The sequence below is a fragment of the Arctopsyche grandis genome, chromosome 11, assembly GCF_051622035.1.
Source record: "Arctopsyche grandis isolate Sample6627 chromosome 11, ASM5162203v2, whole genome shotgun sequence".
Classification (NCBI taxonomy): domain Eukaryota; kingdom Metazoa; phylum Arthropoda; class Insecta; order Trichoptera; family Hydropsychidae; genus Arctopsyche; species Arctopsyche grandis.
The window spans coordinates 7,679,576-7,707,482 of NC_135365.1; the positions used below are offsets into that span (position 1 = coordinate 7,679,576).

At 36.0% G+C, this 27,907-nt stretch overlaps 3 protein-coding genes across 5 annotated transcripts in view; 1 reads left to right on the forward strand and 2 right to left on the reverse strand.

The window, feature by feature from the left end:
• The window catches only part of Rat1 (5'-3' exoribonuclease 2 Rat1), a 29,164-nt gene extending 13,250 nt beyond the window's left edge, over positions 1-15,914 (reverse strand). Inside the window, exons 1-15 of one of the 2 annotated variants that reach the window (XM_077441628.1) lie at positions 15,689-15,914; positions 15,252-15,384; positions 15,069-15,175; positions 14,761-14,990; positions 10,958-11,223; positions 10,575-10,882; positions 10,295-10,498; positions 8,979-9,101; positions 8,714-8,910; positions 8,468-8,636; positions 8,105-8,194; positions 7,867-8,023; positions 7,593-7,779; positions 7,310-7,506; positions 7,126-7,233 (exon numbers count right to left, since the gene is read on the reverse strand). In XM_077441628.1, the coding sequence (XP_077297754.1) occupies positions 7,126-7,233; positions 7,310-7,506; positions 7,593-7,779; positions 7,867-8,023; positions 8,105-8,194; positions 8,468-8,636; positions 8,714-8,910; positions 8,979-9,101; positions 10,295-10,498; positions 10,575-10,882; positions 10,958-11,223; positions 14,761-14,990; positions 15,069-15,175; positions 15,252-15,384; positions 15,689-15,763 (2,551 nt within the window). In that variant the 5' untranslated portion in view covers positions 15,764-15,914. The remainder of the gene's footprint in view (positions 1-7,125; positions 7,234-7,309; positions 7,507-7,592; positions 7,780-7,866; positions 8,024-8,104; positions 8,195-8,467; positions 8,637-8,713; positions 8,911-8,978; positions 9,102-10,294; positions 10,499-10,574; positions 10,883-10,957; positions 11,224-14,760; positions 14,991-15,068; positions 15,176-15,251; positions 15,385-15,688) is intronic. The other variant, XM_077441629.1, reaches the window with a different exon arrangement.
• LOC143919373 (microsomal glutathione S-transferase 1-like) overlaps positions 1-27,907 on the reverse strand; it is a 241,515-nt gene that overhangs the window by 63,538 nt on the left and 150,070 nt on the right. The gene's annotated exons all lie outside the window — the stretch shown is intronic.
• On the forward strand, positions 18,175-25,568 carry mRRF2 (mitochondrial ribosome recycling factor 2). 2 transcript variants are annotated; one of them, XM_077441661.1, is made up of 12 exons: positions 18,175-18,413; positions 18,588-18,716; positions 18,791-18,928; positions 19,086-19,277; positions 19,341-19,855; positions 20,902-20,991; positions 21,076-21,400; positions 21,472-21,694; positions 21,770-21,887; positions 21,964-22,059; positions 25,111-25,257; positions 25,337-25,568. In XM_077441661.1, the coding sequence occupies exons 1-12, from the start codon at positions 18,338-18,340 to the stop codon at positions 25,496-25,498; spliced, it is 2,211 nt and encodes a 736-aa protein (XP_077297787.1). In that variant the 5' UTR covers positions 18,175-18,337; the 3' UTR covers positions 25,499-25,568. The 2 variants fall into 2 exon arrangements, with proteins under 2 accessions (XP_077297787.1, XP_077297788.1); XM_077441662.1 differs by having other exon boundaries at positions 18,194-18,413; positions 19,070-19,277; positions 25,337-25,563.

Sequence of the window (27,907 nt, forward strand, 5' to 3'; positions counted from 1 at the left end):
CCGAGCTATTCTGCTGAGCTATACAACGTATATGCATGATATGGACAACGAAGGGTTTATGTAGAAAAATGTATTCAAGTATTGTGCGTCCATAACACGACTGGAAAAACGTAGAGCACTTACAGACAAGCAAGACTCTGAATAGCTAATCGATGGCTCCCGAACCCATAGACTTGGCTTGATTGATATTGATACTGCAGAACAAGTGAGCATCCAAATATGCAGTTGTACTTTTATTCACTTTTATCGCCAACTTTACATCTCGACTTACATCATCTGTGATTCTTATCGAATCGGAATCATAATAATCATACTCAAATGTGGCCAACACTGTTGCAATGCGACAGCATTTAAATAAATTCAAATTGGCACAAGGCGCAATACAGAGAGAGTAGTTAGAGAGTGTCGGCAAACACATTACGGAACGCAATTATTCGATATTTGGCGAGTATTATTCAAACCCCCATTTCCTCACCCCATTGACGACAGACGTCAACAATGCAGCCGCGTTTGAACGTTTATCTTCCGGAAAATTCGTCCAACACAATGGAAAGGGGACGAACCCCTCGCTATTTCGCACTATCGCGTCTTCAGAATTCAAAAAACATCTATCTGTCCGACCAGAGTGCAAAATTCAAAGTGGAGGGGGTAAATCAACGAATTACACGCGTAATACCTGAACGAAAATTGTTTGCGCAACCCTTTCCGGTCACAAGACACCTGATTCACCACCGTCGAGTAGGCGAGTTCAAGACTGGTGGCTAACCATATTCTACAATACTTGATTTTCGATGGACTTTTCATATTTGAGATGAATTTAGTCAACCCTGTCACAGCAGAAAGTTCAAGATGTCAGTAAACTATTTAGCACTGATTTAGTAGCAAATTAAAATATAAAATGTATTTAATTTGTTCAAAAATGAAAAAATCTTAAGTTAGGCAAATCTACGTCTCACAAGAGATTCGGTTCTGAATATGATTAATATACAATAGTTTTTTAACATAAGATTCGCGGACAACTCAACGTTAATGGCCAGCAATAAGAATGAAATGGCTGACCTACTTCGTAGAATGGATATAGAGGGAAGACTAAAAAAAACTCTATTCGTTGAAAGATTTGAGTCTCTCAAAAAGTCCAATGCTTTAAAAGACTATGAGGAAGTCGGCGACTTTATCTACCTACATAGGTGCCTTGATCGCAAGGGAAGGGGGACGCCAATCGGAAATCCGCAGAAGAGTAGGAATAGCGAAAACGGCGATGATCAGTCTGATAAATATATGGAAGAACCGCTATATTACGAGAAGAACGAAAATCTGTCTGGAGCGATCTCTGGTGTTCCCCATTGCATTGCACATATCATATATGTATGTACATATACACAGAGTCGACACATGGACCCTGAAAAAGAGAAAAAGGGACATACTAGATGCATTCGAAATGTGATGTTGGAGACGGATGCTGTGCATCCCATGAACATCTCCATCTTCAAAGAGCTGGCAGTATTAGATAGACTCTCCACAACATGTATCAAAAGGGTTATTTCCTACTTTGGCAGGAAGAGTCAGGCAGAGTCTAGAGATGCTATTATTCAACGGTCTCTCATGAGATGGCCAGACAAAATCAAAGAACTGACGGGATCATCCCTTAACGCTGCCTTCAAATTGGCATAGAACCGGGAGGAGACAAGCAGATCGTGCATCAAATTTCAGACAAAATCAATGACCACTACGCTCAGCATTGGGAAAACGAGGAAGAAGAAGTTGATTATAATCATTGATTTTCTGAATTGGTGATCATACGGCAAAGAACCCATGAAAGGTCAATGGTTAAAAATTAACAAATTCTAAAAAAAATAAACAACTTTCTTGTTAGTTATAGCCACACAAAGACAATAATTGTGTTCAGCGTATTGCTATCTGTTTCATATAGCAGCCACATATTGATACCATCAAATCATTACTTGTAATTGGCATATCTATGAACGACCGTTTTCAAAAATATAAAAATCCTTAATATATTGTAAAATAGCAACGCACGTGTCAAGCGTTTAAACGATTCTACAACTGGGGAGTATGTCTATAGGCGTGGGGGGGTTTATATTGTCGTATGTCGTTAATCGAATTTATCCCCGTTCTGTCTGGTCCAGAGGGACGACCCCTCGCGACAACAACTACGACCTCCGGTGTTATTGTTGTCGAACCCTCCGTCATCATCGGGTCACCCTGCTCCGACATGTGGCCATTCGTGCTTTTTTGGCAATGTTTTTATACGAAAATTGGATAATTCCAGTCGGCAAAGAGCCCAGCCAAATCAAGAGTGCTGAACCTTCTCAAGACTGTTCTTCTTTTAGATATTTTTTGACTGTCATAAAAAGTCGCCCCAAGCCGACACTGGCCAAACGGAACAATAATGAATCGAAATCTACATAGGTATATTAAGTCCGAAACCAGAGCCTCTTAGTTGGTAACAGCACACGCTAACCACTGACATATACTGCTTAGCTATACCTATATATGTATGCCTGGATAGATTTACCAAATGAAAAGGAGTATGGCAAAGAGATACCATCTCGTCCAAGTTATTCAATGCGGTACTTAAGGGAGTTTTCAAGAATTTGGAATGGGACACAGCAGGAGTAAAAATCAACGGCCATCTTCGGTTCGCAGACGATATATTATAGCTCGCGATCCAGCTGACTTATTACAGGTTAATACAGCTGGATAGGGAAAGTAGGATTAAAAATTAAAGTAGATAAGACCAAACTAATGTTCAATAGTTATTTTATTAGATGATAAAATGGTAGAAGTAGTAAATAATTATTTAAATTTAGGTCAAATAATTGACATGTCCGGTAGTAATGAAGAATAAACAAAGAGACGTATGAAATTAGGATTGAGTGCATTTGGACGAACGAATGCAGTTTTTAAATAAAAAATGCCACTTTGCCTGAATAAAAAGATCTTCGACCCAGTGATGACGTGTGGGTGTGAAACTTGGGACATCGAACGCCTAGTTGCTACACAAAGTCCAATGCAGTCAAATAAGTATGGAACGTTGTAAGCTTGGCATAACGAGGAAAAACCGGAAACGGAATATGTGGGTGAAAAGTATGACAAGGGTTGCGGATATAGCGGATAAAGTGGAGAGATTGAAATGGCAATGGGCGGGCCACGTGGCTAAAACAATGGACAAAATAAGTGCTAGAATGGTTACCGAGAGAATGTAAAAGGAAGACCGCAGGGAAATTGGGAAAGCGCGTGGAGTGCAATGGATGAGAGTTGCGCAAAACAGAGACGAGTGGAAGCGTGTTGGAGAGGCCTTCATCCAGTAGTGGATGGCGAATGGCTGTAGATGATGATGATATATGCCTGACTCTTTAGCACATGCTAAATTAATAAAACAACTAGAATTATAAACGATTATAATCCAAATGGAGCGCAAAGGACCCCCTAGTGCGAGGTGACGCCCGAGCGAATAACCAGATAATGACGGCATCATGCGTATCAACTGGATTCGTTTATTATATGAATTTTTCAAAGTTTCCTAGCAATTTGTACGCAAAGCGAGCGCTTCGGTGGCGCTCCCTGGCGGACTCGCACGTTAATTAAATAAACAAAGATGGCGTTTTGCCGCTAATTGATCGCATTGTCTGCTGACAGGGACACAAAGACGCCCCGGACAGGCGTGGCGCGTGCCAAACGCATTATCGTACACAACAGAATTGATAAGGAGTCGACAACCATATTGTCGTTATTTATTTTCACAGACAACTAGCTTCGAGTATCTAACTCCACTCAAACAATAATTTTAACGCAGAACTATGTACATACGTCTATTCGTGAGGGAATCGTGTAAGTTACATAAATAACAGGGGTCGTTGCACAACATTTTGAACTCATGCATGTACATATAATAATAATATTTAGTATCTGTGTATGTACAAAAGTTTGACCTTAGGTGTCGCCTTGAAGCATTTACGAGGTAAAAAAAAAAACAGCTAGACGTACTCCGGTACGCCAAATCTGTACCACCGAGTCCCTCACCTTCTCGGGTGTTTTCGGTGATATTATATCCTTGTATTGACAGGTTTGACAATGATCGATAAAGTTGATTCCCATATTTGAAGAAATGAGAAACTTTTCGAATTAAGATCGTACGAATTATGGGAAAATTGAAATTCTGAGCCATTAAAAATCTTAAGCAACTTTTGATTGTTTAAAGTTTACTAAAATATATTTCAATTGATGCGGCGGCGGTTACTGAAAAATTCTAAATACTATCGTCATTTTTTTTTTATAATTTGCTATCAAATTAAGTCTATTAATTGATAAAATAATAGACGGTTAATATTTTTTTAAGTTTTTTATTAAAAAGCGGGAACAATATCTTTGCATTTATTATTTCACTTGAAAATTCGGGAATTTGTCGCATTCATTTAAAATTTATCATGGCGATTTTAACGCCCGGGACCGTTGCTCCCTTCGTACGGCTGTGTATACGATTACGTAACTTGAACCGTTGCGACCCTTTCTTTCATTCTCAAATTTACTCATTTTTCTTTAGTAGTTTTTGTCTGGCTAGCTAGCTAGATAGAATACCGGAACTCATGGACCAGAACACGGGGGACACATATCTATAAATCGAGAAACCGGCAGCCCTAACTTACAATCTCGACGTGAAAACACGCCTTTCACCACTGGAGACCACGTCCACGTGCGCGTCCCAGTTTGTATTATTGAGTTCCGTAAATTTCAAATAGTACACCCAGTAAGGGACGAAGATAAACGTGGATGTTAAATAGGCGAAAAGCAAAACTTCCAAGAAAAGGCTTAGAATTGATGAAAACAGAAGCCTAGTCGAATATAGCAATTAATAAATATTTATGAGCATTTCTAGGCCGCGTGCTTCCCGTCAGTAATGACGGTTTCAATTGTAAAACAAATGTGGGCGCGCATAAAATAATGCAAGCGCGTGTCGCAAATACTGAGGACAATGGAGGAGCGTGCACCCGCCCCGGAGGCCCCCGTAATTGGTGTCGGGGGGTGAAGGGGGCGGAAACCCCTTCTCCGACGAGGGAATATTACCCTAATAACGTCTACAATAGAATTCATAACACGTCGACAACAATTCATTTCGACAAAAATGATTGATGTTTGATTGACAACGAGATTGAGCACTCTACCAGTATATAGAATACTAGCTGTATTACCCGGCTTCGCTCAGTATTTATAATATAAACCGCTTAAACATGACTAAGCTAATAGTAAACATTTAATTAAAAAAAAAAAATTAAAAAAAAAAATTAAAAAACATCAAAAAAAATTTTTTTTGCCTTCTAGGGCTTCGCCCTCGGCGCCCCCATGAGCAATTGCCGTTTAGGGCTTCGCCCCCCTTAGCTGATGCCTTTTAGGGCTTTGCCCCTCCGCGCTCCCGTGATTAAATGCCGTCTAGGGCTTCGCCCCCATGATCAGTTACCTTTTAGGGCTTCGCCCCTCAGCGTCCCTATGATTAATTGCCGTCTAGGGCTACGCCCCCCTTAGTTAATGTCTTTTAGGGCTTCGCCCCTCCGCGCTCCCATGATAAATTGCCGTCTAGGGCTTCGCCCCCCTTAGTTAATGCCTTTTAGGGCTTCGCCCCTCCGCGCTTCCATGATTAAATGCCGTCTAGGGCTTCGCCCCCATGATCAGTTGCCGTTTAGGGGTTCGCCCCATAAGGCTGCGCCCCCCTGCACCCCCTTCGGGGCCCCATGCGCCTGAGCTCCATAAGGCGGCGCCCCATATGGCCGCGCCCCATAAGGCTGCGCCCGATAAGGCTGTGCCCCCTTCGTGGCCCCATAAGGCTGCGGCCCCTTCGGGGCCCCTCGGGGCTGCGCCCCTTGTGGCGCCCCATGAAACTACTCGCCTTGCGCCCCCGCGGGGGTGAATCCATTGAATCGAAAAAAACAAATCGGCGCCTATGGGTCGAAAAAAAAAATCGAATCACGTGTTCGATGACGTCACCGATCTACGGACGACGACGAAGGATACATACATACATACAAAGTCTCTTTCCAAATTATATATTAGATAGATATACGTATGTTGTATGTAAATATAGACTGACCAATTTTCTAGCCAAACTATACACTCGCCATATTGAACTTCCAAGGAAGGAGCTAATTACTAAAGCTGTCTATTTATACAAAAAAACACCAGAAACATATTAACATGCTACATATGGAATAAATGTCGTCAATGTGTCAAGAAGTGTCAGCGTCTAAAGTGTAAGATTCTGAAAAAGTAGTTGCCTTAAGTGCTTTTAAATGCTTCTATCACAACATAGTTGATATCACATTATACCATCATCAGCCAGTATAATGATAGTAAGGCACATCGAAAAACATTGATTTGCAAATATCAGGGCTGTGGAGTCGGAGTCATAGGGTTGGAGCATTTCTAGCGAAGAGTCAGAGTCGTAAAAAATCAACCAACTCTGACTCATCATTATTATTTTTAATTAATAGTATTAAGATGTGCGTCAACTACTCTCCACTTTAATCGAAGTAAATCCAATAATAAATTGAAATTTAATAGTTACTTTATAAACATCATGAATTTATGAATTGCACATACATACATATGTATTCGATGTGTTCAGGCCAAAACTGATTGTTTCCTCAGTCTTACACATTTTTACTTTTTATTCTCATTTTTTTGTTGAATTGATTTTAGTGTATGAAATTCATACACATAAACCAAGAATGTACTTACTTTTTATTTATACCTATTTAATTACCAATAATTCAATAAATTGGGTTACATGTCAATTTTTAATGACTTTTTTCATTCATTTAATTTTTTATATTTTGAAAATCGCTATTATTTTTATTACTACTATAATAACCGTCGAAGTTGGGATTAAAGTCAGAGTCGAATCATAAAATAAAGTCGGAGGCGGAGTCGGTAAATTGAACTGATTCCACAGCCCTAGTAAACATGTTACTTTCAGACAAAATATTCCGACGTGTTTTAAGCATTTATGTATGTCCGACATAAAAACGAGCAATGTCGGACACATATGCAATGAATGGGCTACATATATAAATATAATAGAGATGGCGAGATGTATCAGTCAAGGTTACTTACTTGAAGGTGGTTGAACGTTGCCGTACATTCTGTCATGGGGAAGTTGGTGACCTAGCATTCGGTGACCAGCGTTGCCCAACGACGCTCGATTGTTCATCTGAGACATACCTGATGTGAAAAAAAAAAATTAGAATAAAAGTAGACATCAAAGTATGTTTTATTATTGAATTAATTTTAAACGAACCAATTCTAGGTTTCCAATTCCTATCTTCCTCGTGCGACAGATCACCAGGTTTCAAAACGATCGCTGGTGTGATCGCTCCCTTCAATCTGATAGCCGGGAAAATAAAGTCTTCCAGATATACAGGATCCTTGTAACGAGCGCATATCACCGAATTATCTTGCACATGCTTCAAACCAGGTATCGGTGAATTCAGTTGACTGTAACATTATAAAAATAATATATATATATTCCGGAACATTCAAACATCTTCAAAAAAATGCAAAATAAAACATCTAAATCTTACCCTCCTTCGGTGACACAATCGTCGGCGACCATAATTGTGCCTCTAATTCCTTGACAAGCGTACGGAACTTCATTATCTGTTTCTTCGCTGTTCTTAGACACTTCAAGATATAAGTTTTTGATAAAAGCATACGATGGATTCTTCATACCTATGTATAATCTATCATTTCCATGTGAGTTTCGCATTTCTAAAAAAATCATATAAATATACATGTAATGTTTTCAACAATATGATAAAATTAATAAATAGCATATCATAGAGGGAGAATTCATACTTTCAGCTGGTGATAAATTGTCATAGTATGACGTTAAAGCTTTGAATAATCTTTTGTCTTCCACAAAAGGTAATAGTGCAACACCTTGCCATGCGAATTTTTTGCCGTTTAAATCAATTTTGAAATCTTCCGGATAAAAATCAATGATTGTAGATTCCTACAAAAAAAAATAATAGAACTCATCAATGAAAAATAAAAGAAAAATTGATATGTGTTAAAATATTGAATAGAAGCTTACTGGATCACTCATGAGAGTCGCCCACGATTTTGGCACCAATTTTCCACTCGCTGCTGGAAATACGCTCATCAATTGCTCAAGCGGACGAATCTGTATAATTCAAATTACATTTCAATTCAATATTAAACAAGGGCGTTAAGCCAACTAGCACATTTCCGAACGCTCTGCAGTTCAAAGAGTGAGAACAAGACAGTGACGCTACATGTCTAAAATTAAATGATATGAATATTTATTCTTTGTTGACTCGTGTGAAGCTCTATTCAAACAGCTTCACACTATTAAGCTACATTTATGTAAAATAAAAATAAATTATAAGACTGGAAAGAGTTTTGAAATATCAATTAGCAATCAAACGCATTTTACCGGCTTAGTTCCTTTATCAAACTTCGTCGAAAGTCCGCCAATGTTGACAAAGTCTGAAGCGAACGGTGCATAATGATAAGGAAAGTACCATTTCCACGAAGCACAGCCTTGATAGTAGTACCTAAGCACCCAACATAAGCCGCGAACATATTGCAAAGCGACATTGTATCTGCAAATAAAATAAAACAATACTCGAAATAAGATTCAGACGATGAAATTACATTATTTGGATTCAATTATACATACCTGAATTCTACATTCTCGGCTGCTACGTCAAATTTACTTTCGTAGTATCTGTCCTTGAATCCGTCCTCCCAGAGACGTACTTCGTCGTGAGCTTGATCGTCCTCCTCGTCAGAAACGGCATCTGAATTTGACTTATTGTGAGAGTCGTCAAACTTTCGTTTCATTCCCCGTCGATTGGAGTTGTCTTCAGAGTCCGACTGGAAAATATCCTACGTTAAATACACAGCTCGGTTCGAATTAACCTATCGTAAAATTATTCACTCACTGGCTTATTGAACGATCTCTGACCGTCGCGATTTGACGGCATGTCAGATTGCATACCAGCTAGACGCGTCTTGAAAGCTTCCTTTCTAGCATCTTTCACAGGATTGGGTCCACTTCCAATTGCCTAAACATCGCAACACAAAAATGTCAAATAAAATGACAACATCATACGACATTCATTAAAAGTATTCTTTCTACTGTCCTAAATTACCATACGATAATAACAGGACTCAATATATTTATTTATTTATTTTATTTTTACGGTCAAGAAAAAATTGACCATTTTACATGTTGGAAATAGAGAAAGAAAAAACAATAAATAAATAAATTAAAATGAAATATAAAAGAAAAATACACATACATTCATATACTACAAAATAAATTACATTATATTAAAAAAATATTTAAATAGAATAGATTTCATGTTATATTTACTAACAATGAATAAATCGACCATGGACAATTCGTTTCCAACTCTGTGCAGTCTCAACATAGCTGAGTTCAATGAGTAATTAGTGGTAAACCTGGGCATATCAAAAAGATGGTTACATCTAATTGATCTACCCGGCACATGGAAGCACACTAAACTCACCAAGTCAGAGCATTTAATAGTGCCATTAAGAAGACCACACAGAACTGAAATATCGTTAATTTTCCTTCTGTCATATAATTTTAGCAAATTAAGTTTCCTGTAAATAATAACATTACTGACATGATGATTATGACTTTTAAAAAATTTAAATTTGATGAATCTAATGAACTTTATTTGCACTGACTATTATGTTAATTTGTTTCATTAAATAAGGAGACCAAATGGTAGAATTGTACTCTAATTGGTTTCTAACCAGAGTGTGTATAAAATTTTAATCGTATTTACATTTTTTAAGTGAGTACTATTTCTTATTAAGAAACCAAGTGTTTTGATAGCATTTTTTGTGATAAAATTTATATGAGAATTAAAAGTTAATTTGTCGTCAAAAATAACTCCTAGATCTGTAATTAGCGATGATGATGGTAATTATTCATTATTTATATGATAATTATAAATAATTTTGTTATTTGACCTACTGAACCTGACAACAGAACACTTCTCAATGTTTAAATATAATTTATTAAAAGAACACCAATCGTTTAATGAGTTTAAATTAGTTTGTAAAGTAGAACAATCGTTAGTGTCTTTTAAACATTTAAATATTTTTAAATCGTCTGCAAATAAGAGCACTTTAACATCATTAAATATATTTATAATATCATTTATAAAAATATTGAATAGTTTCTACTTTCTACTCTAAAGAAGGATAGCTCTTAAATTATTACCGTGGGTGCAAACTGAGTGTCTTCTAAAGCGTTAAAATTAGGCCGCTGTTGCATTTCTCTCTTTTTCCTTGCTTTATCTCTGGCTTTGAACATCAACTCTGTCTGTTGGCGCTTTTTAAAGATCTCGTCTTCAGCTTTGCCAAGATCGGACATGATCATTTGAACGCTATCGAGATTCACATCACCCGAGTCTGTCAACCATCCCTATAAAAACAAAACAAAATTTACATAAACCCAAACAAAACTACATAAAATAGAATCAGACCAATCAAATACATACTCTAGTTTTGTATATTGTCTTCTTGTACAAATTGACTAGGCGGTTAATAGCGCCTTCTCGAATTTCCAAACTGGGTAAATGTGGTAAAAAGTCGTTGCCGACAAAGAAGCACATGAACACCCAATCGTCCAACGCGCGCTCAAAACTATATTCAAATGGCAAATTAGGCAATTGCAATTCCTTCTCCAAGTACTCTCTGAGAACATTTAATCTGACAAAAATGTACTGATCATGTGACGCAATTTCCATAGCCGATGTGACTGAAGCATCTTCCATTACGATGCCAGCACACTCTTTCATTTCATGACCTAAATAAACAATTTAATATTAGTAACAAGCTCAAATGTAAAATAAAAAAAAGCAGACTGATCTCGAGCACTCACCAACTTGACCACAAATATCACATGGCCTCGGTTTATTTGGTTTGAACTCCTCCCTGATGATTGTAAAATTCGGTTCGTGTGTGGCAAGCCCGAGCATAATAAGATCGGCATCAGCTCCACACAAGACATGTTGCGTATTCGGATCGTGATCTGGTTGCGCTCTCTGCTTACGAATATAATCCATTATTTTATGTTCACCCTCACCCGGAACTTTGGCATCGGACAAAATTACTTTGATACCAGCCCAACCCGGATCGTTATTTAGCCTAGAATTAAAACAATATATTATATTATACTACAAAATATGTACATTAAAAAAATTAGGATGTGACCAAACCATGACTTTATATCTATGTATTTGAGGGATATAAGTATAAAAACAAAATTCGATAATGACGCACACAAACACATTACACATTCCCTACATTAGTGCTCAAACTTGTATCGAAAATGTTCGATACAAGTTTGAGCAATAATGTAGGGAATCTCACACAAAACAAAAGTTTTATTTTCGGTTGTCGGATTTTGTTCAGAAATTTTTTATTACTTAATATTACTATAAATATTATAAAATATCAAGAAGATAACAATAATTTAGAAGGACAAAATAAAATGATGAAAAAAAAAGGTTTAAAAAAAGTAGTACTTCCAATTAACAAATTCTAACCAAAATTTTTTTTTATTTACTTGACATTGATACAAGGATTATACTGTAATTTTTACGTGAAGAGCACATATTTAAAGGGTAAAAAAATAGTGGAAGAAAAATCGAACAAAAGTAAACTGCCACTTCCGGTTGACGTACATATCTTCATGAAATTTCATATATTGGTATTGAGCATAAACTTTAAGATATGAAATTTCAATCCAATACACCAAAAAAAATAGTAATATATGAAATTTATCATTTATATTACATAGATGTAAAAAGGTTTTCAGTCTAATCTGTTGGCCGATTAAGGAGATAATTGAAAAAAAAGAGTATACCTATAAGGGGAGGTACCACTTCCAGTCAACTTAAAAATTTATGTTGGATCGATAATAGGACTAACACTGTTCACAAAATTTCCGTAGCCAACTCACTGAGCGCGCTTTGTCCCTTTCCAACAGAAAGGTTCAAAAAAAAATAAAAAAAAATACGCACTTGCTGTAGTAACGCGAGAAGCATTCAATTTTTTCGCTTAAAGGTCTCTATACACTCTCTATTTTAAATTTTATATAATGTTATTTACTGTTTATTTTTTAACTTATTCAAAAAATATAGACGTTTTGGTGATTATATTTTTATACAAAAAGCTTAGTAAATATTACTATTAGTAAATGTAAGTGAATATACTAAAATGTCTAATGGGTGATCCAAATATGATGCTATCACTTTATATGTAAAAATGACAATTTTTTTTCGATTTACCTGCTTACACGATAATGGCGAGTCGATTCCTGGAAAGCATCATGTAATACCTTTTAGCAATTGTGGACTTTTACGCTATCTTTTAAGGGAACTAAATAAGGGAAAAACCACAAGTTCCTTTTTTACGGGATATCATATGAAAAGTACATTCAGTCTTAGTTCAACTGTCGTTTGAGACTTCACAACTTGACTTACGTATCTACTTGATGTATTACGTATCTACTTGACTTACGTATCTACAAGAACATGGTCGAATACAGCAATGCAGCGTCAGGAGATTCCTTTTACGGGGAGGCCAGGGATTAAAGTTGCTATTCAGGGAAACGAACCGATAGATTTTTTAAATTTATTATTAGATCAGGAATTTTATAATCTCGTGATTGAACAAAGCAATTTATATGCAGTAGAAATATTAACTAGATCGAATTGTGAGCATAGCCGTATAGCACGCTGGAAAGATATGACAGTCGACGAACTTAAAATTTGGCTAGGACTTTTGCTGCACATGGGGACCATACGATTGAGTGATTATTGGAAAAAACATTATTTATTCAATCTCACCACATTCTCCCAATTTATGTCTAGTGATATTTTTTTTGATTCAGAGGGCTTTGCATTTTAATAATAATGAAGAAGATGATACTAGCGAAAATAATGAATAAATATAGGTACTGTATAGCGTGCTTTATGCAAAATTCAGGTAGACGCGCCTTCCAAGAAATGTCTAGACCTCCACACTGTCAAAACATTTGTGAGACAGAGCTATTTCATAAAATATCAGCATAGCACAGATTCTAGCTCAGCATTGAAAGTGTTAAAATAATACTTTGTGTTATTTAACATATCTGGTTACTTGAGTAAATATTAACACATAGGATACCACGGGCTATTGCTAAAGAAACAGGCGTGCGGCGGGGAGAATTTGCGCTAATCTCTGCATAAAACTGTAACTGTTTAAAATGTCATATCTCTTTTACCAGTAAACGTATAAAAGTGAAATTTGAAATGCAGTTTCGTATGGACTATCTTAAAATTTCGTAATTGTAAAATCAGTAAAAGTCAAACTGTGAGTCGCGTACTAATAAAATAAATAATTAAAATGTGTATAAATATGGCAAATATACATATTTTATAAATAAACAAAAAAAATCTAGCAGCAGTGAACCTTTGTGTAACAAAAACAACAAATGTCGTTATTTGAAACCTATAAATACAATGCAGTCAGATGCAATTCCATATGCGCTTTGGAATTGCCAACATCGAACAAGGTTAATCCTCTTTCGTCATAAATAACAATATCAGTGAGAGAATTTTAGGACATCGGCAAAATCTAAGAGGACCATAAAACAGATGTGAGAAAAAAAGGTCCCCCCAAAATGTGTTCATTACCTAGTGCAGTGGTTAGTAACCAGGAGTCAAGTGTAGGCAATACATTACCGAAGAAATATAAAAGGGCACATAGTAAACAATGGTGATATTTTCTTCAGAACATGAATATAAAAAAAATCAAACATATTTATTCAACTAAAAACACAAAAAAAGCATTCACCCAGCAAACTGCACCCCTTATGTAGATATTCACATTTGATTGATTGGTAGATATTTACACAATATTTATTTAAAAGTTTCCTTTATATTATAATATATTATCGATAAACTCACTTAATGGTTTTTGATAGTATTACATATTTTTATTATTTACACACACACACGTTATTTAAACACAATATGAAATTCATACACTAATGAAATTTTCGCTGGTTTCGAACCTCTGAGAAGGTCGATGACGATCTGTTCTATTATTTTTACAAACCTCCTATACGCTTTAGTTAAATAAAATTAAATTTGAGACATCTTCGGCATAACCAAAGAAATATTTTGTAAATTTAAAGAAATATTTGTTACATTTGCTATAGTCCAGTTTCTAACCTTCTGGATTTTTCAATATCGACTTTTTTTAAATTATTTTAGTTAAATATCACCAACGACATATTTTACTAAGCCCCGATATGAATAAATTACAAGAAATACAAGGTTCAACGTGTTTTTTCTTTATATGAAGTAGGAGTGACGCAACGCACAAATTTGTGCACACGGTAGCCAAAGGAAGTTTTTCAAACGCACAAATTTGTGCGCACGGTATCCTGTGTGTTAAAATCTGTATTTAAGGTCGAAAACTCGATTGCCACGGGCAAAGGGTTAATCACCAATAAATGCTGTGAAATGACTTTGGCCTTTTACTTGGATTGTCAACCCACCCCTACGCAACAATAATAACAGACACACATTTTTTCTAAATCATGAAAGCATGATCAGTGATCAATTGTGAGTTCGTTTCATTACATATGTACATAGATATAAAGGAAAAATATATTTAAAAAAATCAAATAACCTGTCATGAACGTAATAGTGAAGGCAACGACTAAGCCTATCCATGAATTCGGTACCGGGCGTGATGCAATTCAAATCAAAATGATTCTCTTTCGGTTTTGCAGGCGGCAACTCGGCGCCTTTAGCCGCAAGCTCTTCACGTATTCTGGCGATTTCGATAATCTTTTCTTGAGTTTCTTTAGAAGCTCTGAATCTACGAGATCGTTGTTGGTTCATTTTCGCAGCAGGTGCCTAAAAAACACATTAAAATTCAACCACTATATAGCAAAATTAACATATTATTAAAACACATTCGAATTGACAACGTACAACACCGTCGATGGCCATATACAAGACTTTCCTGGGTCGAACGATTTTGAAGAGACGGTCGACGCATTCAAAGATAGCGACCATCATCTCGTCTTCATTTTTTGGGGCTGCAATTGAACATTTTTAGGTTATTTCGGTTCAGATTATGTCAATGATTTAGGTATTTATAAACGTTATGATTACCGGGCTTGTCCTCAGGATGGGTGCAAGGATGGATTATACCGTTCATATCTAGATATAAATTATCAAACTCGATTCCGTTGGGATTCGGCTGAGACGAGTCAATCGGAATCGATACACCGTCAACATCTGTAGGCTGAAACATATTTTACGACATTATTATTACACAACACTCACAGAGTATACAAGACGTTCAAAATAGTATACGAATAGATGGAAGGCATTCTCTTACTACACATTCCATATGTAAAACGTCAAATTAAAAGAAGTAATATAAAATGAAATGTGATGCGTATGTGACGATTTAAACGGTGTGTTTAAATATTGCGTTTGATTCGAATTGAAAACAAACGAAAGGCGTTTGAAGAATGATTGTATTATATGGTATTGAAATATAAAAAAAAAAACAAAATGTGAGGTTACGGGTGTCGAGGACATACCATTTGCTCGATGCATTCTGCGATGACGCTGGGGTATTTGCGGCTGAGCCAGCGGAAGAACGCGGGGACTCCCATGGCGGGGCGGCGGCGGGGGCGGAGGCGCCGGGGGCGAAGCCCGGAAGCAAGCGGCCACACAGACACTAGAACCGAAGCTACCAAAACCACCCGGTGCGCAGACACACGTATACTAACACAAGACGCGCCGGCAGATGGCCTAAACGTACAATGCTGCGACCACTATTTTTTTTACTAATTTGACTTTAACTTCAATTTCGAATGTTATTTGTTTGATAAATTTATAATAATAAAAAAAACAACTGAATAAAAATGTGAATCATCTCATTTCAATTTAAATGTATTTCTTCATATTTATTCATTTATTTCATCAATACGGCTTACATTCTTTTCTGCTCTGATCAACATATTTATATACCCCTACAATTTTAATTTTATTTTGAAAAATGAATTTCCACTGTGTGGATACTGCGACATGTTTGGACCTAGACTGCCATTCTGGGTGTTGATACATGTTCAAACATATTGATAGATTTATCATTACTAGTCACTGGAGCCTGAGGGGGCCGTGTATTGCTCAAAGGTGGTAAATGCATTGTTAAAGGTTTGCCGAACAATGGATAGCACTGTGACTATCCTACCTCTGCTCATTACTTCCTTCCCGTTTTTCGAATAAAGGTCTGTTCATACTTAACAGCACTGCACGGCTTCAGCACTGCACGACTCCGTTTCAAATATGTCATTTTATTACATTTGTATTCATATCTACCTACATGTCGCGGTCACGTCATGCTTACAGCACTTTGGCCGAGTGCAAGGCAAAATCGGCTTACTTATACATTGTAGGCCATGACGATACGGCGCAATATTGCTTACGTCGTATTGTTGAGTACTTGCAATATGAATGCATACACGTGTATTCGTAGCTACGCGTCAGCAAAAATGTTTCGGCGTTTATCGATCGAAAAATTATGTATAATCGCGTTTTTGTTAAAAGAAGAAGTTCAAGAAGCCAATAAAAAAGCACGGAGGCGTTTTGATGTGCATCCCATGTTAAAAAATAGAAAAACCGATGGAGTGTTTTGGACACTGTATAAGGAGCTTGTGGATGATGGACAAATTTTTTTTAAATATTTCCGTAAAAAATTTAAATTTTTTTAAAATATTTTTTAAATATTTGCGCCAAAACCATGTCGAAAGATTGAACAGCTGTCAACTGTCACTATCGATAATTGGTCCAAAACAGCAAAGCGGCAGACTCATGGCACGTAATTCGCGTATATATTTCTACGATGGCCAAAAAAACGGATACGATACGTTGACGGATGTTGCTGTAAAGTATGAACAGGAAATATCGGGTACTGCTGTAAGCTTGCCGTGGCGTAAACGTGACGGTTGGTATGAATATACCCATACAAAATGTACCAAAGAATACTTTTCGTACGGCCGGATACCTGCTGAAGTCGGTACGTGCTGACTAGGTATGAACAGACCTTAAATCAGTCGTATATTTAATCACCCGATTGTTTCACTGTGGCTTCAATGACACCAAATATTGTTTTTGTATATATTTTATTTAGTATCATTATCATTCGTTTATTACCGTCAGCTACCCTAGCTAGTTAACTATCAGAATAAACTTTTTAAATAATTGTGTAGACGCTAAATATGTAGCTTAATGCTTTTTTTGTTACCTATAAAATTGAATTAAAAAAAATCACTTTCACTGGTGGATTAAAGGTGAAGACATACAGAGAGGTCCGTGGCATGTATTTTTTTTTTTGATAGTTTTGCACATGAAGAAAAAACCGTCAAACGTACTCCAGTAGGCCAAATCTGTACCATAGCGTCCTTTTGTAAATTTCATCCCTTTGAGTGTTTTTGGTGATATTTTATCCTAAAATTGATATTGATATTGATATGGGTTTCATACCGTTACGTTGCATTTACAAGAGGCCAAATTGTTAAGACATTCCACTAAGCCAGGCCAATATTGGCCTCGTGTAAATAGATGTTTCAAGACTAATATTAACGTGGCTCGGTGGAATGTCTTAACAACAATTTTCTTGTGTAAATGCAGCATTAGCCGGCAACATAGATCACGCGTTTTATCCCTGTTGCTGGCCAGACTTTGAAAACATATATGACTCCAAGGTCGATCGTTTCTTTTCAGAGTTTGCCAATTTATCTGATTTCATTATAAATGGTTTCAACAAATTAGCAATCCTGTCCTATTTCTCGCAAAATTTGAAATTACAGCGTTTCATGATTTATTGATATTTAAAAATGCTGCAACAATTTGTCCATATGTCTTTATTATGATTGTAATGTTTCATGATCAACGTTTGTAATTGGCCTTGAATAATACTTATGTACAATGTTGAGAATAGATTTCGTGTTAGTAAAAATGGGTGTATACATATAAAAAATAAATAAATAAATTAATTAATGTAATGGTTTCATTTTTCATTATACATGGACGAAAAATTCATGATTAAGGTTACTGTCAAAATGACAACTTCAGCAAGTCGGCATTTGAAATTATAAAGTTTGATCGTTTTAACACAAAAAAGTACACATCGTCTACCACAGTTGACAGTTGAACTATTTTCTGAAGATATACAAACCAACAAAATGCGGCTAACAAGTCGATTGTTGCGTCAAATTGATTCCTTGCGGAATATTGGCATATTAGCTCATATCGATGCCGGTTAGATTTATTCATATTTATGATTTTTTATATCGTTCGGGTGGTTATTCTATTTTAAGATGCACCATTATAATAGGTTTATCATGCATGACTTGTGAAGTAGCTTATTACATAAGCACTTATTAGGTTCAAAATCATAACCTCACATATGAAATGTATGTATGTATTCTATAGGCAAAACTACTACGACGGAAAGAATGCTATTTTATTCTGGAACAATTCGTAGTATGGGGGAAGTGCATCATGGAAATACTGTGACCGATTATATGGACCAGGAACGACAACGTGGAATAACAATCACATGTTTGTTTGATAAGAATTTTTACTAAATGTAAAACATATGTGTAAAGTTTTGCTGACTGTTTTTGTTTTTACAGCTGCTGCCGTTTCTTTCGCTTGGAAAGATTATCAATTTAATTTAATAGACACGCCTGGACACATTGATTTTACTATGGAAGTGGAACAAAGTCTTGCGGTTTTGGATGGTGCCGTTGTTATATTGGACGGTTCAGCAGGTTTGATTAATAATTAAATGTATACGCTATCGGATACTTTTATCCATTAGTATGAATATTTCTTTATGAGTAAAAAAAATTAAATTGAATTCATTCGACTAGTTAGCTAGTCAAATATTTCTCATGAAAAGTTTCATTCAGGACATACTCCAAGCAGGTGTGGAGGCTCAAACCCTGACGGTATGGAGACAGTGTGACAGCTATGGACTACCGAGGCTAATTTACATTAATAAAATGGATAGACATGATGCAAACATTGATATGTGTATAAAATCAATTCGTGAAAAACTCGAGGTGGATCCGGTATGTCTTCAGTTCCCTGTAAAAGACATGGAGGGAAAATTAAAAGGTAATATAAACCCATTTTTCATTACTATCTATTACAAATTTGTGATCTATGTTGTTGTTTCAGGCGTTGTTGATTTAATAAATTTAGATGTAATATATTGGGATATAGCAAATAAAGGTAAACGATACATTCGGCAAAAATTAACTGAAAAAGATCACGGCCAAACTTGGGAAAAAGCTGTGAACGCTCGGAACGATCTAACTGATGTACTTTCGGGTCACGATGATAAATTAGCAGATGTGATAATAAATTCGAATTCTATGGACGACATAGCTCCGTCGTCTCTCACAGAAGCCGTTAAAAGAACGACGCTAGCATTGAAAACATTTCCAGTCATTTGTGGAAGTTCATATAAGAATGTCGGTGTCCAAACGCTGATGGACTCGATTGTCGACTTTTTGCCGTCGCCGTCTGAAAGGAATGAATATTATAATTGCTTCGGCGATAATTTAAGCGCTAAAGCTTTCAAAGTCCAGCACGATGATAGGAAAGGAGTATTGACATTTTTTAGGATATATACCGGTAAATTGAAAAAAGGTCAAAAAATATTCAATATAAATAAAGAAATAAGCGAACAGGTGATTTTATTATCACATATGTGTAGGGATTGCATTACCGGCTTACCAATTTACTGGTAAATAGTGCATTAAAAATCGACGCAAATGGCGTATTGTGGATTATGTAGTTCTGGAATTTGTTTATTTTCGGAAACTGTGACTTAGATTTTGAGCGGGATAAAGTTTTTAGTCTTTACAGCATTTTTTTCGACTGACAGCACCGCTTTCCTGCTTCCAGCTGCTCTCTCTATACGATACGATATATTCCAACGTAATAGTAACTCATTGTAATAAGTAGCAGCGAGTCGTAATAAATAGATGGTTATTAATTACTAGTGGTTTTACCCGGCTTTGCTCAGTATTTGTAATAGAAACAGTTTAAACATAGCTAATCTAATAGTAAACATTAGTTTGTTTTTTTTTATTAAATTTATATGAATCGAAAAAAAAAATTCAACGATATCGTCGTCATATAAATTTTGATTTGTTTTCGATGCTCGACCAAACCTTACATACATAGTCTCTTTCGAAATTATATATTAGACTAGTGGGTATACCCGGCTTCGCCCAGTATTTATAATATAAACAGCTGAAACATGGCAAAACAATCTAATAGTAAACATTTATATAGTAAAAATAATATTCAACAATCTATGTAATAGTAAAAATAATATTCAACGACATCGATATCGTCGTCATATAAACTTTGATTTGTTTTCGATGTTCCTAACAAACCTTACATACACAGTTACAAAGTCTCATTCGAAATTATATATTAGATTACGAATGGACTTAATGCATTTTATGCACCTGAGATTTATTTTTAATTATTTACAGATTAATCTAGGTTAACGTTTTTAGGAAAAGTAACCACACACAGCTTTCTACATAATTCACTTATTTTATTTTATTCATATACCGGTAAAAAACCGGAATACCAATTATTTACCATTTACCTGTGCATGAAATTTGAGTGTAAATTGCAATCCCTACATATGTGTACTTGAAAAATATATGAAGAAATTATTGCATAGTTGAATGGATTTTTATAAATACTAAAATTACAGGGAAATTCATTGTATATTCCATATGCTGACGAATATGAAAGCACCACTGAAATACTTAACGGAAACGTAGCCGTTATTAGCGATTTGAAGGTACAATTTTTTGATAGGTTTGTATGTATTTAAATATTTCTTGAATTCTACATTTTGTTGCTAATACTCACGTTATTATTCCAGGCCACAATGACCGGTGATACCATAACATCGTCGCAATCTATAGCTTCAAACGCCAAAGAAAATCTTATGAAAAAACTGTCTAATCCTGAAAATTTACAATTACCCCCACATACATTGAATAAAATTTCTTCGGATCCCGAAGAATCGGCTTCTACCATATTAGGAATTGGCACTATAGTTCCGGAGCCGGTATTTTTGTGTTCGATAGAACCGCCAAGCTTATCATATCAGACCGCTTTAGATAAAGCTTTGCTCGAATTGCAACGGGAAGATTCTAGTTTGAGAGTGACAAACAATACCGACACGGGACAAACTGTATTGTCTGGTAAAAATTAAAAAAAATAATTAATGGCTTCCAATAATATGAGCATTATTATTGATTTATTTAATTTTTAGGCATGGGAGAATTACATTTAGATATAATCAAAGAACGGATTCGATCCGAGTACAAAATCGAAGTTGAATTGGGTCCGCTCCAAATAGCCTATAAGGAGACTATAAACAGCAGCAGCAAGTTGACACATGTCCTCGAAAATAAAATTGGAAATTCAAAGCAATTCGTCAAAATTACACTATCGGCTTACCCATCTGAAGTCACAAATATGAAGAGCATTTTAAAGTATTGTAGCATATTTTATTTTGAAGTATATGTATTTTTAATTTTGGATTTATATTTATTTTGTCACGTCCTTAGATTAGACAATAATAAAGAAAATGCATCGAATCTTTCAATGATGCGTCAAAGGCAACTCAACTCAATTAAATTAGGAATCGAATCTGCTTTGATCAATGGACCTAATATGGGGTGTCCAGTAAGTTTTATAATCTTATATTTATATGTAATATGTGTAATGATATATTTAACTTTAAATTCGGTGAATATTTTAGATGGTAAACATCGGTGTGACTATTCATTGGTTAGAAGTTGGACGAGGAACTTCGGACACTTTTATATCGGCCGCTACAACACAATGCCTTAGAAAAGTTAGTCGTTTCAACATATCTCAACTTAAATTGACCTACATGTTTAAAAAAAAAATAGTAAAAACACAAAAGCAAACATAAAAGATATTAAAAATATTTATAAATGACTGTGCCATAAAATAAAATGATCTAAACTTGAAATCAGACACGTGCTAAATTCAGCAATTCAAATGTTAAAGAATTTTTTGGCACAAAATGATTAGCACAAAATTGACATAAATAGATATGTACATACGATTGTATATGTACATATTTATGTAGCCTTATAATGCACAGGGTAGTTGCGAGACATTAAGAGCTCGGATTGTATGCATATTTTTACCATGATGCCATTAGAAGTTGCCAAATAAAATAAATTTGAAACGATCGACTTGAATTCACAAATATCCAAATTTGACCAGCAGCTATACTACTTTGATTTTGATTTTTAAATGCTTTGTATTATTACGAAATTATGTTCACAATACATCTTATATCTATTTTAATAGCTACTGATGTACTGATCATTTTCTATTTTACAATTTAATTTAATTTGGTTAGTAATCACAGTATTATATTATTCTACATAATGTTAATCTAAAGCATAATAGGAAAAAGAGCTCAAAAACCTATTTACAATCCTTAGCTATACTACTTGCTTCACGGTCAAGCCAGAAGGGGGAGGGCCATGGGGATACATGGGGGGGGGGCCTCCCCCTAAATTAAAAAATAATACATATTTAGAAAATACAAAATCAAATTCAATTTTTTTTTATGAAATTAGAATTTATTAAGAATGTTTGTCTGTCACGTATACGTTCCTATACCATTCAACCTATACACACAATAAACTTACATGAGTTATTGTGTGTATACCCCCGCGATGGTTTCTGTAAAAAAAATCGCCCAGAAACGGGAACGGGACAACGGCAATAAGTGGCATTGCAACGCAATAATTTCAAATGTGTTCGCGTCGCCACCTGCATTGCTAGGGTAAAATAAACAAACAATTGAATAATTTCAAATGTGTTCGCCGCCTACGTTTATCCGACAAATTATTACTGTAATTTAATTTGATTATTGAGTATTAATTTGAAACTGAAACATTTACTTATCGAATCACATCGAGAAGCACGAGCCAAAATGATGGATAAGTCAGATTATCACGACGCTAACTCGGGAACGGGAACGGAGATTTCATGCGTTATTGTGGGGTGACCGTCACCGCACCGAATGTTAAAAAATCGAAAATGTTCGTTTACCATGCATACATATGAAAAACGGTTAGTATATATATGTATATATATCAGTGGCGTGCGGTAAAACTCTTTCTCCCCCCGTCGTACATCCTCACTTAATTTGCGCGAGCAGAATACAACAGGAACAAGAGGAACAGGCTTTTCCTCCCGTATCCTGCGCGCGCACATTAAACAAGCCTGTATGACAAAAAAAGAGATAATTTCACCGCATGCCACTCATATATATTATATATATACATAGTACCGTTTACCGTGCACCCTTTTTTTATCTTTCGACTTAAGATCTTTCCATTTTCGATCTTTGCCTTCTGATATTTGCTTTTTCGATCTTATGACTTTCGGTGCCGTGAGGTAGACCCCTTATAGTAAATATTCGAATCGTCATGGCGAATCTTATAGAAAATAAAAATATCGAATCGTCGTCATAGAAACTTTGATCTGTCTTCGATGGTACCAACAATCCTTGCATACTTACATACGGGTCTACGTGACGAGCCAGAATGTTAAATTACAGAAAACGCAAATATCGGAAGGCAAAGATCGAAAATCGAAAAATCTTAAGTCGAAAGATCAAAAAAAAAAGGGTACATGGTAAACGGTACATACTCACTTAATTTCCGCGAGCAGGGTACAACAGGAACAAGAGGAACAGGCTTTTCCTCCCGTATTCTGCGCGCGCACATTAATACGGGAGGAAAAGCCTGTTCCTCTTGTTCCTGTTGTATCCTGCTCGCGCAAATTAAGTGAGTATGTACCGTTTACCATGAACCCTTTTTTTTTTTGGTCTTTCGACTTAAGATCTTTCGATTTTCGATCTTTGCCTTCCGATATTTGCGTTTACTGTAATTGAACATTCCGGCTCGTCACGGAGACCGCTTACATACATAGTTATATAGGACGGGTTAAAGATTTGGACCGTTTCCCGGCCTATGGAAATACAGTTGTATTTTGAAAAGGATCTTTATTACTCGATTAATACAGGTGTATTTGTATGTACAGCGAAGTAGGTAGGGGATTCGCTGGAACGAGCCAGGTCGAGTTTCCGAAGCTCACTGGCATCCGGGGAAGATGCGCTGGTTTATAAAGGTGTTGCTTGAGCAACGTGTAGCTGGGCTGGTGAGATCACGTTCTGGAAGATTCCAACGGGGTCTAGGTCTTCCTTTGTGTTCTATGTTTGATGCGTAGTTGCGTAGCTCCTTGGGATTTCCCGTGTACTCGTGATTGGGTATCTGGAGCGAGTCGAATCGCCTTTATGGGTAAGCTGGACGAATTATTTCGGCCACGGCTGACTTTCGTGTACGAGAACAGGACGCGTGGATTTCATTTGTACAGATTAAGTTCGATGAGGGAAATATCATCGACCTAGTTTCGTATGGTACAAGTCGTGCCATATCCCTACAGTTACAAAGTCTCTTTCGAAATTATATGTTAGATTCTAATACAATAAAACAAAATTAAAAACATGTTTTGAAAATTATTGAGCACTCGCTCTGGTGAAACTTTCCATTTCGAGCCCCAAACTAAATTTCAATTGCAACGCAATACATTTTTGCATACTGGCAGCACTGGTGACTTGACGTATACCTGACGTATCGACAATTATGTAATACATGTGTACATTTTATACTGTATATATTAGCCTATATGTATATCAATTGAAGTTTTGCATGTCAGTTTACCTATACCGTTGTTTGGGTTGATCTGTCATGGGACCCAGTTTACCATAAGCCATCTAAACTGACAGGTCTACTAGTTGGCGTGGTGAGATCATTAATATATTTGGACAATCTAATGCTTGATTGTATATTTATAGATTTTCGCGGAATGTGAATCATCGTTGCTCGAGCCGGTTATGTTTGTTGAAATAGTATGCCCCGAAGATTATTCGAATGGAATCATCACCGATCTAACAAAAAGACGATCAGTTGTCAACCAAATTTGCATGAGAGGTCATAACAAGGTATTTTCAATACTTATTTATTGTGTTGTGTTGATTTAGATATTTATATATTTACCATACTTGTCATTTTCATTTATAGGTTATAGAGACGTTAACGCCGTTGTCTGAACTCATGGGTTATTCGTCGTATATACGCTGTCTATCGTCAGGCAGAGCTACGTTCACCATGGAATTCCACAGCAATCAAGAAATGTCACAGATAGATCAAGAAAAAGCCATAGCGAATATAAGAGGATTTTAAGTATGTATTTGTTTTGTCATAATGTATTTTTTTTGTTTAAAATAAAAGAATGTTGTATTGTTTTATACGTATTTTTTGTTTTATGCGAACAAAAACAGTTATAAATATTTTTAAAACAAAATTTAAAAATATTATTCTATACATTTTAAACATCATAATAATTATAATTTTAGTAACACCCAATATTAGGAAAACTCACGACTCAAAACAACTCACAAACACAACAAAACAACATTGCAAAATGGCGTTGGGGGTATTGATATTGATATATTGGGGTATTGATACCCTGGGAACACCAGTTTTGGGGGCGCTGCAAAGGCAAACTTGGTTCACTTTGTGGAAGTTGCATTTAATACTGCGTACACACCAGCCCGACGAAGGAAAGCGAAGGGAATTCGGCGATGGCTACAGCTCCTTTGTTGGTGTTAGCATTTTTTGGTTAATAAAACGCTTCTTGGGACCAGTGGCTTAAAAAATATCGAAATTAAAATTATAATCATTATATTAAAATTAAAATTAAATATATAAAGTTGAAACAGAACATGTTGTTGCGTAGGGGTGGGTGGAGGATCCAAATGAAAGGCCAAAGTCGCTTCACAGCATTTATCGGGTGATTAAGGAGGTCCACGCGCAGCAAGCGCTCGTTCCAGAATAATCTGATATGGCCTAAGTACCTCGTTTAAAGGACAGGTTCCTCACCACAGCTTCCTCGATCCGTTTGTTTATGGGTCTACCTCACGGGACCGAAAGTGAAAAGCCCGAAAAAGCAAATATCAGAAGGCAAAGATCGAAAATGGAAAGATCTTAAGTCGAAAGATTAAAAAAAAGGGTGCACGGTAAACGGTACTATGTATATATATAATATATATGAGTGGCATGCGGTGAAATTATCTCTTTTTTTGTCATACAGCCTTGTTAAATGTGCGCGCGCAGGATACGGGAGGAAAAGCCTGTTCCTCTTGTTCCTGTTGTATCCTGCTCGCGCAAATTAAGTGAGGATGTACGACGGGGGGAGAGAGACCTTTACTGCACGCCACATATATATATATATATATATATATTAACCGTTTTTCATATGTATGCATGGTAAACGAACATTTTCGACTTTTTAACATTCGGTGCGGTGACGGTCACCTGTTTGTTTATATATTGTTTAGGCACGCACAGTCTCACGTTTTCGCGCTTCAATTCTGAGAATTCTACCTGCCACTCGCGTCCCGTTAAGCCAATTCAGAGTCTCCATTGTCCACTCCCGACTGCATTTAAGGCAGTGGATAATCCCTAATGCACTTAACCGGCGGCACCTCTTTCCTACGCTACAATACACAATTTAAATACATTTTTTAACCCTTTGGCTGCTACGAGGTTTTTCAATGTCCAAGCGAAAAATGCTAACATTTGTAATTACTTTATAAAAAAATAAATATAATATATTTTTTTACATACTTGCTTCGCCGAACGCGCGTAATTTTTTTAATACTTTATATACATTTTTAAGAAGCAGTTGTGGACTCGCGCTCTCTCTTTCTGTCTTGCTTTTACATGCGTGCGTGCGAAAGAGATACCTACATATATACACTAAATAAGTTTTGACGATTGTTTCCGATGCATTATTTTTTTCAATAATCTATTTTTAGACATCGATGTATTTGTCGTTGTTAAAACATGCGATACATTTGAAACAGGTAGCGGTCTTTCTCTCTTTCTGTCTTGGTTTTAATTGTGTATGTGTGAGCGAGACACACAAGGATGCGAAGTTTCTAATAATCAAATAATTTTTCAACATGTATCATAAACATTTTGTATGCATTTCAGTTGCATTTGATTGATTGCACGAATTCGTGACGTCTCGTGACCTATATAATTGAAAGCGGATTTCTATTGTTTTTTGCCATTTATTTTAACTCTGCAAAATGATATCGGACAGTGAAAGTGACGAAAGCGAAATAATAGCTCCTCGCCGAGGAACTCGACAAATCAGCAGCTCTACTGATTCTGAAAATGAATTTATCGACAATAATCAATTCCCAAGTAATAACTCCTTATATGACTTTGACAACGAACCCGAAATTTACTTTGATGATGAACCCGAAATTGAAGAGCTTTTAAAAAATTGATAAATATTTATAAAGCTTGATTGAAAAATAAATATAAATACGTATATAAAAAAAATGTTTCGTGCCACTGATGCGCTGGCAAAGAAAGTAATGAAATACGACAATTAATGACGTCAACAACGATCGTCGTAGCAATCTTCGCCGATTTCAAAACAACGATTTATCGTTGTTGTAGCAGTCAAAGGGTTAAATAAAAGTCGTCATCTATGTACAGCCACTGTCCTTGAGAAGAAATGAAATTCATTGTTGTTCAGCCGAACCATTTGAAGCTTATGGCTGTGTGAGTGTGTTA